Source organism: Myodes glareolus, chromosome 9 (assembly GCF_982192425.1).
Source record: "Myodes glareolus chromosome 9, mMyoGla1.1, whole genome shotgun sequence".
NCBI lineage: Eukaryota > Metazoa > Chordata > Mammalia > Rodentia > Cricetidae > Myodes > Myodes glareolus.
This window is the reverse complement of record NC_142034.1, coordinates 43,753,472-43,769,903: the sequence shown is the minus strand read 5'-3', so window position 1 is coordinate 43,769,903 and position 16,432 is coordinate 43,753,472. Positions and strand designations below refer to the sequence as shown.

General features: G+C 37.3%; 2 protein-coding genes across 8 annotated transcripts in view; one reads left to right on the top strand and one right to left on the bottom strand.

Annotated features, from left to right (window-relative positions):
* Nf1 (neurofibromin 1) overlaps nucleotides 1-16,432 on the top strand; it is a 255,492-nt gene that overhangs the window by 158,998 nt on the left and 80,062 nt on the right. The window lies entirely within an intron of this gene.
* Omg (oligodendrocyte myelin glycoprotein) lies at nucleotides 9,272-12,054 on the bottom strand. Its single transcript, XM_085695478.2, has 2 exons — nucleotides 11,880-12,054; nucleotides 9,272-10,955 (listed from the first exon to the last, which is right to left on the bottom strand). Exons 1-2 carry the CDS (start codon nucleotides 11,880-11,882, stop codon nucleotides 9,627-9,629), a joined length of 1,332 nt encoding a protein of 443 aa, XP_085551604.1. The 5' UTR covers nucleotides 11,883-12,054; the 3' UTR covers nucleotides 9,272-9,626.

Here is a 16,432-nt window from a genome sequence, read left to right as displayed (position 1 = left end):
AAACACAGAGAAGCCCTATTTCCAAAAGCAAAAAACAATTTTTTCTTTAAACTTAAAAACTGCTTCTTAGTAGGTTGTTTGTTTGGGGATTTTTCTGGTGGTGAGGGGTGTCCTAAAAATGGTTTTAGTAATTATAGAATCGGAGTAAATAAAATGGCTTAAAACATGGTTGCTTTGATGAAATAGTCAAAACTTTAGGTGTATACCATGGTCTATTACTGGTCATTTTATGATTTATATGTGAAAATATTTTTTCCTAGTTTGAAGTGACTCCTTGATTTTCCAATTAATTTGTTTGAAGAAAACTTTGAGTCTCACAGTGTGTCTGTAAATTCATACTTAATGCCGTATAGCTTTCTGGTACAACTTAAAGTCAAAACAAAGGATTTGATATGATCTTTTAGAAAAACCATGCCGTGACGAAGCATTAGCCCATACAGTTAGATGAAATTATTTTTAAACATTTAATTGTTCATTGGTATGAGGAAATACAGTTGAATATTGAGTGTCTACACAATAGAGCTGGTAAATGGCTATGGCCGTGTGCCAGATACTCTTATACTTCATAATGTCTCAGATATGTTAGTGGTCACAGAGGCTTTGGTTGGCAAATTATAGCTTTCCCAGTGGTTATTGTGGTATATGGCTTCTTTGCTTTTCCTTACTGATGATTTGGTGTTTCCCCTTCTCTCTACTTGATGGAAAGCCATTAAATCTGAGCTTATTTTTTGTTGAGGCAAGCATTTGGTAGTCATTCAAACTCCTGCTTTTAGCAGTATTCATTGTGTTTGAACTGTGACTATGGACAACAAGATAATGCAGAATAAAAAATTGTACTTCCTGATTAGTCTGATGGCCTGAGTTCAGATTCTCAGGACACACATAAAAGCAGTGACGTACATATAGCTGACTCCCCAGTACTCCTGGGAAGATGGAAGGGGGAACCAGTTAGACTAGCATGTGCAGCACAGCAGCAGACAGCAGGAAAGACCCTAACTCAAACATGGTAGAACCAGGGCCAGCAGCTGAGGTTATCTGACCTCTCTACAGCTGTATGTACACACACACGTTTTAAATTAAATCATATTTTCTATGAGATAAAAAACAAATCAGCTATTTGAAGTATAACTGTGACGAGAAGATTATGTGCCATTATGGGTTCAATCATTTCTCTTTCTGAGCTCATTAATGACCTTACATTTCCTCCACAGGTTTAGATCTGGACAGATAGCTCAGCAATTACCAACACTGGCTACTCTTACAAAAGATCTGGGTTCAGTTCTCAGCCCTACATGGCAGCTCTCAATTGTCTGTAACTCCCGTTCCGAGAAATCTAATGCCTTCTTCTGGCTCACTAAGTACCCGGCATACATAGTAAACAAAATTACATACAGGCAAAACATCCATAAACATAAAACAGAATAAAATTATTGAAGGCTTGTGTAGCTTCCCCAAAGTGATTAATGCATTTTATTTAAACCATGCAGAGACCAGAAATTGATGTTGGATGTTGTTTTTTATTACTCTCCACCTTATTTTTGAAACAAGTTCTTTCTCTGGCCCTGGAGCTTACTGGTTTGGCTGAACTGACTGACTAGACAAACCCCCAGGATCCTCCTGTCTCCTTCCTAGAGTTGGTAGTACAGCATGCTGCCACACCTAATTTCTTATTTCCCCAGATCCAAACTCAGGTCTCTGTACTTGCTCAGAAAGCACTTTACTGAGTGAACCATCTCCCCAGACCCTAACTCAGTCCTTAAATCACCCTTGTAGAATTTATGTGCTTTAAACTACTTTAAACAGATCACTATTAGTTAACAGGATAGCAGGCTTTAAATGACAAAATTTACTCCTGTTCTTTCATTAAACTACAATGCACAGTTGAACAATTTTGCTGTTTTTCTTATGTGTGCATGTTGATTTCTGTGCTTTGTGAGTAGCCTCAACAAATTCAGAATCTCAAGCCAGGGATTCTGGTGAAGAAAATCGGCATTTTTTAAAATCTAGTATTTCCCACCTAGTTCTTCTGTAACACATTTTAATGAATGGAAGACAATTGAACCAAAATGGCTTTTCTTAAAAGTTGAGTTTCTTAAAGACCTCACTTTGCTCTACAGTTTTCAGTGTGTGAAACAAATGAATCTGCTTAACACATTAATACACTGAGGTGACAGTAGGTTTCACTCCCTGGCTGACTTCATTTGAGCAATTCACTCTACTAAATTGTTCAGGAATTTTCAGAATTAATAATAATTAGCACCTATCTAGAATTGGTTCACGCGTAACTCTGCAGTGCCTTGAACTAATTTCTTGCATGGTAAGTGGTACCCTAACCAGAGCTGTCATTCTGATTTTATTTCTTCTCTGAGATGAGTGGTCTTGGTAAGTTGCCCAGGCTGACTTTGAACTTGTAGTCCTTTTAAGTAGTAGATACTATAAGTTTATTCTACTACACTTGACTTCCTTCATTCTTAACTTTTCTTTCATCTCCCTCAGGGCTTTGCTTTGACCTAAATGGAAGAACCATAGATTCTAGAGTAGACTTGGCTTGTCGTAAGTAGGTCTTCGTTAGTGCATTGGTCACATCTTTGATCTGTTCTTCTTGTTAGGTAGGAATTAAAATAAAGATAGTTAATAAAAGAAACTTGAGAGAAATAACATCAAAACTGAAATATAAAGAATACATAGGGTGCCAAAATAAGAAGAGAGGCATATGGCATCCATGAAAGCCTGGTGGCCAAAGAGAGCATGTGAATGGAGAGACAGGTTGGTTTACTTGGTTGATATGAGGTTATATGAGGGTGCTGAGTTTTGGTTCATAGCTGAGTTACTCTCCAAAAGAATCTTGCCATTGTGTGACTATGGCTATTGTATTGTCTTCCCTAGTACTGATTTTATTCCATAAGTTTTTTAAATTGTTATTTTAAAGATTATAAGATATCATATATTTTTATTGTTTTTCTCAGTTATATGACTGGCCATATTCCCATATTATCTTGTTTTCTGTGTTGTAAGCATTCTGTTTTTGTCCTTTACCCAGTACTGGAATTTTTTTTATACTAACAGTCTCCTTTATAGTATTCTGTTTTAATATTTTCATCAGATTTGATGTTCTAGCATAAGGAATTCAGGTTTATATTGACAAGTTTATTGACAGTTTCTTTTTAGTTCACTTTGTGACATGCATCACATGAATTTAATGTTAAAGTGAAGTGTCTCCCTATTTTCTTATATTTTTATAATTTATGTCTATGAATGTTTTTGCCTGCCTTTATGTATGTGTACTACATGTGTGCCTGGTGCCCAAAGAGATCTTTAGAGGGCGTCAGATCCCATATAACTCCAGTTATGGGTGGTTGTGAGCTACCTTTAGGTGCTGGGAATCAAACTCGGGTTGTTGGTGAGAGCAACAAAAGCTCTTAACCCCTGATCCATCTCCAGTCTGTGTCTTCCAGTTTCTCTGCACTGTTCATTGAATCTTTTCTTATCCTTTTGAGCTCCCGTTCTTTTTTTTACCCCAAAGTTAACCATGTTTAATTAATGGTGTGTACTAGGTACTATTTTAAGTTAACAATGTTTAATTAATGATGTGTACTAGGCACTATTTTAAGCACTATGTGTCACCATATCTTTTTACAATTCTACCATGAGGCATAGAGCTGATTTTCTAATATTGCACAACTAATAAAAGGCTTTGTTGGCTGGGCATGGTGGTGTATGCTTGAAATTCCAGCACTGAGAAAACTGAGGCAGGAAGATTGGGAGTCTGAGACCAGCCTGGGCTACGTAGTGAGATCCTATCTTAAAATGCATAAACATAGGCCAGCAAGATGGCTCAGTGGGTAAAGGTGCTCACTCCAATCCTGATAACCGAAGCCCACATGATGGAAGGAGAGAACTGGCTTCAAAAAGTAATCCTCTGACCTCCAAACATATACACTCTGTGATTCTCTGTCTCTCTGTCTCTCAATGAATGAATAGATGAATGAATGAATGAATGAATGAATGGACAAACAAACGAATGAATGTTAGAAATATTTTAGGTTCACACATGCCAAAACACGTGTACAGAAAAAGTTTGTCATGTGTGAAATTCCTTCTTATGTACTCTGTGCAATAATAGTACTTTATCATTTCTGTATTTTGACTGTCTTAGTGTGCATCTGCTGGTGAATTATGTGCCTGTGTACACATGTACTAGTACTGAGACTTAAGCCCAAGGCCTCTTGAGCACATGCTCTGCTATAAGGTAGACCCCAGGCCCTTCCTTTCAACTCTTACACGCCTACCCTCCTGTCTTACTATGATTGGTACAAAGATATGTCTCCTATTGCTTTTGGATTTGGGAGTGAGTTTTATATCTGTTTAGTTTTCCAAGTGACTCAAGTATTTTATGTCCTATTTAAAAAAGATTCTCATTGAAGTGCTTCTCAGAAATGCTTAATTCTTAAATTATACTGCCAATAACTGCAACTTTATGGTAACTAGTCAAGATGTGTCTCTTGTAGGTAGCCTTTGGTATGTTGACGATACCAGCTAAATGAGGCTGAGTGAATGAATAAATTGATATACCTGAACTTATTACCCCGCGTTATTGTTTTCTACAGTCACCCATTTGGTCCTCCAAATTCTATGTGTATGTTATTTTTTTGTCATTATAGTTTGTTCCTATAATTTTTTAATTATTTTGACTAGCGTGTGAAAAAAGTCATTTGTGTCCATATTTATTTTGTTGTTAAAGTTGTTTCTAAGAATGTTGGCAAGGTATGCTTTTAGTAAGCAATTATTTCATCTGTTAAGACTAAGAATTTAGTTTCTTATTTTCTTAGTTATCTGTTTGTGTTTTGTTATATGGTATCCCAAATGATGGGATTTTTAAAATGTAAATATATTGATTTTTTTTCTTCTCCCTTTTTCCCACTTTATTATTTTAAAGAAAATTTGTTAGATTTTTGTATATGACTGTTTTGCCTACAGGTATGTATGTGTACCACACATGTGTCTGGTGCCCACATTGTTCAGAAGAGTGTATCACATCCCCAGGAACTATAGTCATGAATGGTTATGAACCACTATGTTGGTTCAGAGCCTAGCCCCTCTGAAAGAGCAACAAGTGCTCTTAACCTTTGGGCCATCTCTCCAGCATCTGGTGTATGCATCCATGTGTGCTTGTGTGTGTACATGTGTGCCTCAGCACATATGTGGAGGTCAGAGGACAACTGCTTGAAATTGGTTTTCTCCTTCTACCCTTGCGCGGATTCCAGGGATCAAACTTAGGTCTCTAGGCTTGTACACTAAGCCTCTTTACCCATTGAATCGTTCTCTCTAGCCCCCAAGTATTGTTTTACAAGTTGTCTAATCACTCACTCTTTGTTGTTGTCTTTGTTGTCTGAGATTTGCAGTTGCTTATCCATTTTCGGGGAGCTTTCATGATACTCCAGGCCTGTGTCACTTTTAACCAAATGGGTGTCTGTACAGCATAGCTAACGTCAAGTAAATCTTTTTTTCTCCACTTAAAAATGAAACCAAACAAACGAAAATATTTTTTGCCAACATAGTGTAACCTAGTAGTTTACTGTTTGTGGATATCATTCCTTAACTAGTTTTGTTTGTTTGTTTGTTTGTTTAGAGACAGGGTCTCTACATAGCCCTGTCTGTTCTGGAACTCACTATGTATGCCAGGCTAGCCTCAAATTGACCGGGATCCACCTGCTTCCATCTTCCAGGTGCTAGTATTAAAGGCGGGTGTTGTCACACTGGGCTTTTAATTTTTTTAATACATAACTTCTAAAGTATAAACAATGAATGGTTTTAGGTGTCTCTACTCTTTTTTTGTATCCTTTAAAAGAATTTGTTGTTGATTCATGGTATCATTTAATAACACATGAATAACCAAGACTCTGAAAGCTTTGTGTGAATTATGTCATTTAATTCTCAGGAGAAAAAAGCAACACTGTTCTTGCTAACCCATTTCACAGATGAAGAGAATGAGTTAGAACAGTAGAAAGTGTTTTGTTGGTTGTACTACTGACAGAAGTGAGTTACTTACAAAATAGAACAAAGCCTCAGGGGTGTGTGTGTGTATGTGTGTATGAATATAGAACAGATATTCTTCGACTTGGGACGTACTTACATCTCAGTAAAAATCTTTGTAAATTGATGATATCCTAATTTGAAAATGTGTTTAATATATTTAATTTATGTATTTCTAGAACCCTTGAATAATTTTATAATTAGCCAAGTCATTTAACAAAAAACTGATAAGTCATCATACATACTGACATATACCTACATATATTTATACACTTGAGCTCTAGGAAGAGATAATCAAGGAACACATCCCAAAATATTTGGAGGGGTAATAATACTATAGCATTGGGGAATTAGACCTTTATGAACCCTCTTTGATTAATAATGATACAAATATAATTTCCTTAGAGGAGAAGTATTATCTAATTACTTTAAGACTAGATAGTACTTCTTCCTAAGACATAGTCAGTGTGTAGTTGACAGATATTGTACTTGTAAATTTACCAAGTTTCTCCTCTGCATTTTACAGACATATCTGTCAGTCAGGATGGTATTATTTGTGGTTGCTGCTAATGTTATAATCCATAGTTAGCTTTTCTTGTTGTTCCCATAGGAACTCTAAGATGTTAAACTTTTATCATCCATAATGTAAAAGTTAGCACCAAAGAATCTGGTCTTGTGAAACTCAGTGGTCTGTCAAACAAACAAACAAACAAACAAACAAACAAACAAATGCAGCAACGACTCAAACCATGTGCATTATAGAATAGGCAGTGTCTAAGCAGTCAGCATCTGTCAGGAGTAGTGAAGATACTAGATCATTTTGGAAGGGAAATTGGACAGCATGCCTATTTGAAAACATAATGCATTTAAAAATCATTTTAGGAGCTTTTCTTCGTGGTGAGATTACTTAATATAGTGAGACAAGTTTATAGAGGCAGAAAAATATTCAGAAGTCACTGTAGAGACAATATAAAGAAAGACTTTTATTGAACTGTACCTGTAATTTTCCATAAACTTAATCCTTCTTTAAAAAAAAAAAGTTTTAGGACAGGCATAGTGGTGCTTGCCTTTAATCCCAGCACTTGGAAGCAGAGGCAGGTGAATCTCTGGGAATTGGAAGCCAACCTGGTCTACATAAGGAGTTCCAAGCTGGCCAGTGCTACATAGTGAGACCCCGTCTCAACACAACAATGAAAAAGGGCATGAAGAAGAATTCAATACTTTTGTTACTTTCCTTTCTGAATGGAGTTGTTCTTATGTGGCTGAGGATGGCTCATTGGGTAAGAATCTGTGCTCTTCAGTGAAACATGAGGTTGGAGTCCCCAGCACCCATTAAAAAAATATCAGATGTGGCTGCATGTGCCTATAACCTCTAGCATTGTGGTTGGGGTGGGAGCAGACAGTTCACTGAGAGCTAACTGACCACCCAGCCTAGCAAGCTTTTTGATGTTGTTGTTGTTGTTTGTTTTTCGAGACAGGGTTTCTATGTAGCTCTTGTAGACCAGGCTGGCCTCGAACTCACAGAGATCCCCCTGCCTCTGCCTCCTGAGTGCTGGGATTAAAGGCGTGCACCACTATGCCTGTCCTAAAACTGGCTGGCAAGCTTTTGTTCAGTGAGAAACCATATCTCAAGCCAGAAAAACAAAGAGCAATGGAGAAAGAGGAAGACAGCTTATTCTTCCATTCTCACATGCAGACAACCCACACATACACACAGGACAGGGATCTTACCTGCAGACAGCCCGCATACACACAGGGCAGGGATCTCACCTGCAGACAACCCACATACACACAGGACAGGGATCTCACCTGCAGACAACCCACATACACACAGGACAGGGATCTAACCTGCAGACAGCCTACATACACACAGGGCAGGGATCTCACCTGCAGGCAGCCCCATATACACAGGGCAGGGATCTCACCTGCAGGCAGCCCCATATACACAGGGCAGGGATCTCACCTGCAGACAGCCCGCATACACACAGGACAGGGATCTCACCTGCAGACAGCCCACACATACACACATAGGGCAGGACAGGGCAGGAGGCAGCTGTGGCCTTAATCCAGAAAAGAAGACTATCTGGATTTTTAATTTTTTTTAGGAAAAAGCATGACAAGTTACTTTTGTACTTTCCCCATTTAGAAATCCTTGAAGTTAGATTCTTCTTTCTGTCTCATAAAGTGGCCTCTTTTGTAGCTTACCTGCTTTGGGTGTGTCGTTTTACATTTTAATTTAGCCTATACTGAGGCTGTTTTGTTGTTGTTGATTCTCAACTATTTCTTATGTTGTTACTAATTCATTAAGTAAAGTTCTTACATATTTTGTCGAAAATTCTCACTATTTTATTCTAGTTGGAGTCCAGTACAGATGATGTGAAGTATCAAATCTGTCCCCTGCCCAGCCTTGTTAGTCCACTTTATTAGATAATTACCTAATAACTCCTTTGTAGCACCAAAGGAATCTCCTTCCTTCCTTCCTTCCTTCCTTCCTTCCTTCCTTCCTTCCTTCCTTCCTTCCTCCCTCCCTCCCTCCCTCCCTCCCTCCCTCCCTCCCTCCCTCCCTCCTTCCCTCCCTCCCTCCCTCCCTCCCTCCCTTCCTTCCTTCTTTCCTTCCATCCATCCATCCCACAAGCTCCCTCAGAATGACCCAAGCTGTTGTTAGACTCCATGGTTTGAGCCATAAACTAATCTTACTTTAAATTTGTTAGATCAGATTGTTATAATTTCGGATTTTATAAAAGATATATATTTAAAATATTTATAAAAGATAAATTTCTCCTATAGTAAAATTTAACTATAAACATTTAATTTTGATCAATGAATGATCTATTAAATATCTATGAAAACTCTTTAACAAATCCTTAAACTAAAACTTTTTATTCTTTTGTTTTTACTTCTTTTCTTACGTGCAAAACAAAATTAAATTTCTTTTTGTTAAAATGAAAAGCCAAGTGACTCCTAGCCTTTTGAAGAGTATTTGTCCATTATACAACTGTTTTTCAGAAGCAGAACATTATTTAGATTTAAAACAACTCTAGCTTGTGTAAGATAATGATGTGTGTAACCATTTACAGAGTGGTAGCCTTGGTTTTACTGTAGTATTAAAATCCTTGAGTGTCCCACATTTCCTGCACCTTAAAGCCTTACCAGGATTCTCTAAAGCAGAAATTGTTAGTTCATCTCGATTCTACTAAGTAGATTATTATGATAATGTCTAAAAAGCCAAATGACACAGTTAGAGCACAGACCTTTTATTTTTTTCCCAGACATTAACAGTGTAAACATACATAAAATACATATTAAAGTTTAGATGCTTTTTGCATTTTGTGCAATAAGTTGAAGCCTTAAAAAGGAAACATTTCATTAAAAGTCATTAGTTTTACTTAAGACAGTAAAATAGCAGCAAGTACCAAGACATTGTGCACTTCTTTTAATTAAGACAAATTACTTCATTTACATCAAAGTCAGAAATACAAGACTGGCTTTCTTGAATACATAATATAGCTTGAATCACTGGTTAGATAGGGGCATATTTTCCCAGCTATACATCAGGGAGGAAGGCTTTCTTTAGTTTCAGAAACTGCAGACCCTTAACTAACCAGCATGACCACAGCGTTGAGCATAAAGAGAAGTGAAGCATTTACTTTCCAAGCACTAGCCACAGAAGGGAGTTGAGTCTTTACATTTGCAGTGGTTTCTTCCCTCCGTAGGTTGAGGGTTGTGCTTTGTTGAGGCATTTCAGAGAAGTTATTTGGCATGCCGCTGGTGATACTTAGGGTCATGGGTGTTGGGGACGATTTTGCTGCACTCGGGAGGCTCGTGTTTGAAATCACTCCATCTTGGAGGTGAATAGTTAGAGTTGCAGCTGCTGCCTCGTGTGAATCGGTCATTTCTGTGGATGTGTCTTCTGGATAGGGCACCAAAGCCTTACCAGTGCTAGTAAAAGTGGTACCTCTGCTTAGTGTGACACCAAATGTTGTTTCCTTTCCTCGGTATTGTTGGGGTGTTTTGGTGACTTTGGGTTGAGTTACCACACTCAGAGAGTTAATGGAGTCCACTGTGTGCATCCCACTGATAGTAAATAGGCTTGAGGTAAATCCAGGAGCTGTGGGGGATATGCTCTGTTCCTTCAGAGAAGACACTTGGTCAGAACAAGGAGTCCCTATCACATGGGCTTTTGTTTCCATCAACCACTTCAGTAAGTAAGTGATGTTTTGTTTATGGTCACATGACCACCTGTTATTATGAAGCGTTACCTCTTGCAGCTGCACAAGTTGATCAAAAGACTGATCTGGAATGAATGTGAACTTATTGTTGTGCAAGTAAAGATGGGTGAGATTTGTCAGGGTCATTAATGTCCCTGGGAGAATTTGTGTCAGTGAGTTATTAGACAGGTCCACAATATGTAGTTTGGAGGGCATGTTGGTTGGAACTGTCCAAAGTTTGTTACTGCTGAGGTTGAGAACCTCCAGACTTCTCAAGGTATTTTTAATGAGAACAACTTTTTCCAACATATTTTTAGAAACATCCAGGTATTTAAGGTTCCACTGATAAGCAGTATCAGATTTGTCAAGAAGTTTAATATTGTTGTTAGCAGCAGACATGTTCCAGAGAGACCGAGGTAACTGAGCAGGCAGACTTTCAAGCCTGTTGTTTGAAATATCCAGGGTCCTCAGATTGGTATATTTGGTTAATTGGTTATGTAGATCAGTAAAGTGATTATAAGACAAATTTAAATGTATAATGTTCTCTTGGAGTCCAGGTGGTAATGTAGTCAAGTTTCTGCCCGAACAGTCCACATGCCTGTGCCTCTCTGTGCATATACATTGGAGAGGACAAATGCATAAAATGCCAGGCGTGAGAAACAGAAGGACAAACAGGCAGGAAGACATTTTCAGTATCTGATATTCCATCAAAGCCTGAAAACAAACAGATACATCCTTCTTTTAATATGCAAATACACTTTCAGCATCTGCATGGGTCAGTTAGCATTCGGCAAAATTTTCAATAAACCTCCTTGTTGTTGAGTCCTTTTATAATTGTTCCAGTGATTAAACTAACAAAGCTGCCCTTCATTTATAGTCCAAATGCCTAATCCTTCAACTGGGGCTATGTGGTAGTTGGGGGTTGGGGGGATTGAGGGAGAAAGAGACAGAGAGAAAAAAGAGACAGGCAGAGAGAGAGAGAGAGAGAGAGAGAGAGAGAGAGAGAGAGAGAGAGAGAGAGATATGCTCTCCTGCGTTTTCTTTCTTATTTTTACCCTTTACCGTGTTTGTTCTGATTTATCTTCTCAAAGCCTTAATAGGGACAGAATGGCATTGTCTACACATGAGGAGCTGTATAGTCTGAGGCTGTTACTATTTTTGATAATATGTTTTCTTATTCAGAAAAAAATGGCTGTCGTGTCTGTTTTTCTTAAATCTCTGCAGTATTGTAAGACACAGTATGTGTGTAGTTTGAGATGTTAAAGCAGTTATATTAAAACAATATTTTGAAATTTCATCTTTTTATGGATAACTACATCCTGAGAAAATGTTTTAATGAACTCGGAAAAAAATCAAGACTGAGAGCATACCTTTAAACCTCACATTTTGTAAAGTGATATTTTTTTTCAGTATATTTCAGTACCAATTCTAAAGGAAAAACTATATATATATATATATATATTTACAAAGTGAGTGGACATTAAAAAGAAAACCTAAACTATTACTGCAGCAGGATTTGGTGCATGCACTTGTTATTGAATATATTCAGTCCTAACATTGGCTTAAAGGAAAAAACAAAAACGAAAAGGCAAGGAAAAATCCAAAGTCGATCTTTTACCAATTTAAGTAGCTGCTTACCATAATGTCGTCTTCAACATCAGCATCTCATTTTCTCCGGGAAACTTGAGGCTTAAAGGTCGTCTTGTTCTGGAGAGTCGGAAGGGTTTCTGTCTGTGGGCTGTGCTTGCCTGCTCAGCTGCATTGTGTTGCTGTGAGCTGAAGCTCTGCAACCACCTGATCAGTACCACATAGGAGGACTGCAGAGCTGTCATTGGTGCTGACTCAAATTTATTGCAAGAGGTGCATACGCAACGAAATGAACATTTTTTTTTTTAATTTACAGATCTGAGAATCTCTTACATAGCTCTGATTTCCTACTGGATGGAATACTTAATGCAAATTAGGACTGGCCTTTACTTCTTTCTGTATATTTCTCTGAGCTTGGGTTGCACATTTAACATTTCCTTGCTGTAATTCTTGTTAAAGCCTCTACATTTTTTTTTATGTGTGGAAATACTGAAAATGGACTTAACCTTTTGTTGTGAATTGATTTCTAGAATACTAATTGAACTAATTTTAATCTATGCATTTTTATGTTCTTTTCAAAAATTGTTCAGTTGTCATGTAACCATTTTATATGTCATGATAAAATCTTGATTTTTATGTCTTCCTCCATCATTGTTATTATTATATTTAGTTAGCTTTTCAAATTTATCAGCCACTTAACATGTTTCATCTTACCTTTTAGGAAGTATAGGAATTCTTCAACATGATTATTTTGTTTTTAAATTCCTTATTCAAAAGATCATTTGACTAATGCTACCCACAGGTCAGTTACATTGGCCTCACACTTCATGCTCTCCCACCCTTTCCTTAGTGCCGGTGATCAAGTCCACGATAAGCTACATTTAAAATGAGGATGTTAGACTTTAATATAAAACAAACAAACAGAAAACAAAACAAAATAGGGTGATCCCCCTGTATATCCCTGGCTGGCCTAGAACTCAATTTGTAGACCAGGCTGGCCTGGAACTCACAGAGATCTGTCTGATTCTGCCTCTGAGTACTAGAATTAAAGATGTGCACCACCTTATCTGGCAGATACTAGATTTTTTTTTCCCCTCCCCAATACTTGACTTTTAGTTATCAGTTCAAATGGTTAAATAATTGTTCATATTTTATATATTTGAATAGGATGGAGGTTTATTTGTTGTTTTTTCCATGATACTTACTCTGGATTTTATGGATAGAGTATTCTTTTCTCCAGAGATATTGTTTGGACAGTATAAAAGACCACTAATTTGATTTATTTTTGACTAACAGTATCAAAGCTGGAGAGGCAGCACAGACCTGTAATAATCAGCACTCAGGAGGTAGAGGCAGGCAGATAGGAATTTAAGACCAGCCTAGAGTAGATGCGACCCTGTCTCAAAATATAAAATAAACTAATACTGTTTAATTATTTATTTGATGCTTCATATTTATATTTTATCTTTCCCAGAAAGTTAGTAGGTTTAAAAATATACCCAACAATATTTATAATATTATAATCGACAACAATATTATAGTCGAGAATTTTGATTTATGGTATTTTAGGAAGACTGATTATATAAATAATCAATTAAAACTCAAGTCTAATTTACAAAATTGACTATTTTACTTTAGAAAAGAAAACAAGAAAAATTATAATATTTATTTTCAAATTGTCACCATTTTAAAACCAGCAATTATTAGCATATTACATGTCGAGAAAATGTGTAAGCACTAAGTAGTTTGTGTCCCCTCCCTAAATTTTGTGAACTGTCATTTTATTTGTATCGAGAAAGGAACTGATTGTATTGAAATCTACAGCTTTTCTTAGAGTCATCTTATAGGAGTCCTCTTTTAGATTAAACTAGTTACTGTTCCTCGAAGAGGAGCTACACTCCAGAGTCCTGCATCGTTAGTGATTGGTATTGATTTGGTGTTTTATTGCCACTTTACTTTGAGTGTTCATTTGAACTTGAGATTATTTGTATGAATTTCAGAATCTACTCATCAGTCATGAGCCTTAAAAATAATATTTGAAATACTGCATTCAGCAGTATGTTTTGGAGGTGAGAATGATTTGCTTTTGACAGTTAGCATTCCATTTCAGCTCATGTACCGATCACTACACTTCAAGGGATAAGACTAGGATCAATTTGCCAAACCCTAAATCTCTCTTAGAAAGATCCATTATGCCATTACAGACATGGAATTACCTATTTGTATTACACCAGTACTTTTATTTGAAAGAACATACTATGTCATTAATTAGTTAATAGGTTCAAAATTAATTTAAGCTTAGTCTTAAAACTAGCAGCGAACCCTGTCCTCCAAGGGTGTTATAACCTCTCCCCTCAGCACTGCCAATAGTAGTCCATGTGTTCAAGCACATTAGGATTAGATTCTGCAGTGCAAATAATGCTGTTTTTCATTTAGAATTTAGTATTAAAGATGGCTGTAGCTTCTCAGAAAGAAAAAGGCGTTGTCGTTTCAATGTTAAATACAGCATTTTTTTCCCCCAAGACAGGGTTTCTCTGTAGCTTTGGAGCCTGTCCTGGAACTAGCTCTTGTAGATCAGGCTGACCTCGAACTCACAGAGATCCACCTGCCTCTGCCTCCTGAGTGCTAAATACAGCAATCTTTTACACTGTTAAAGATTCTCAGAAAATTAGATAGTATGTTACTCTTTTTTTATTTGTTTGTTTGATTTTTGAGACAGGGTCTTTCTATTATGTAGCTCTGGCTGTTCTGGAATCTGATCCTGTAGACCAGACTGACCTCAGACTCACAGAGATCCACCTGCTTCTGCCTCCCAAGTGCTGGGATTAAAGGTGTGCACCACATTACTTGGCAAGAAGATTAATTTAAAAAAACAAACAAACAAAAAAAACAACAACAAGTATTTGTTAAAACTTACCTTATATACTATGCAGAAGCTTTAATTACACTTTAGATAAATTCACCAACATCACAGATTATATCTATTTAGGCAACTGGTCTAGATTAAGAATTAAATTAGTTAACATATCTTTTGTGTCTAAGGATATGTTGTGCCAGCATTGTGAGAAATAGAGCAAACCACCTGCCAGGTAGTAGCCATCCCATTTTAGTCAACAGCTCCAATTTTCTTTTATTCTTGAATTGGTAACATTGAATGTTCCCCATAATTGTGAGCCTAAGTACTGTCATTGATGCAGATTCTGCATCCCATTTCTTCTTTAAAATTTATTTTATTATTTTATGTTTATAAATGTTTTACCTGCGTGTGTGTCTGTGCATCATATGTGTATGCCTGCTGCTGACTAAGATCTGAAAAGGGCCTTAGGTCGCCTGAGACTGGAGTTACAAAAAGGTTGTGAGATGTCCTGTGGTTGCTGGGAATCAAACCCTGGAACTCGAGTTCCCTGAAGAAGCAACAAATACAAATGTTTGTTTGGATTTGGTTGTTTTGTTTTTTGGTTTCTCAAGACAGGATTTCTTTGTGTATTCTTGGCTGACCCAGAATTTGCTCTGTAGACTATATAGACTAGGCTGTTCTCAAACTCATAGATTTACCTGCCTCTGTCTCCCAAGGCCTGGGATTAGAGACATGTGCCACCATTGCCCTGGCTTGCAACAAATGAGCCATCTCTCTGTAGCACAAATAATAAAAACCCAGGGACAGATATTGGGGTTCAAGTTGAAGATTAGAGAAACAAAGCAGCCAGCCACTAAAAACCTTTTGTTTTTTTGTTTGTTTGTTTGTTTAACCTCTACCAAATCTTCACACTGAAAGGGCAAAATCCTGTGTCTACCTCTCTAGTGCTGGGATTAAAGGTATGTGACTCCCAAACACTGGGATTGAAGGTGTGTTTCTGGATTGATTTTGTGTAGCCCAGGGTAGTCTTGAATTTACAGAGGTTCATCTGCCTCTGTCTTCCAAATCTTGGGATTAAAGGTGTGTGCCACCACTCCCTGACTAGTGTGGCTGGTTTGCCCTCTAATCTTCAGGCAAGCTTTATTTATTAAAACACAAATAATATACCACTGCATTTCTCCACCCTTCAGCATCCTTTTTTTAAAATGCTTGAGACCAGAAGTATTTCCAAGCTTGGGATTTTAAAGATACACATACATATGCATACATACATGCCTATTGATACACATACATATACATACACACATACCTATTGAGTTTCCTTTGGGTAAAGATCTGAGCTCTCCAAAATTTTTGAGCACTCCAGATAATTTTAATTTTTTTGATTAGGATTGCATAGTCTGTAATACAGTTAACTTCTGTCTGAATTTCCTGCTGACCACAAATAAGAATATGGAATAAACCATTTTTAAAAGCATAGAAGAACTGACAAAACTGAATTATATAAACATTTAAGTAGATTGCTTTACCAGCCACCTTCTTAATCTCTCTCCCTTCCTCCTTCCCTTCTTTCCTCCCTCCCTCCCTCTTTCCCTCCTTCCTTCCCTCCCTCCTTCTCTCTCCCCCACCACCTCCTTGTTTGGTTTTTAGTTTTTTTCAGACAGGGTTTCTCTGTGTAACAATCCTGGCTGCCCTAGAACTCGTTTTATAGACCAGGCTGGCCTCGAACCCACTGAGATCCACCTGC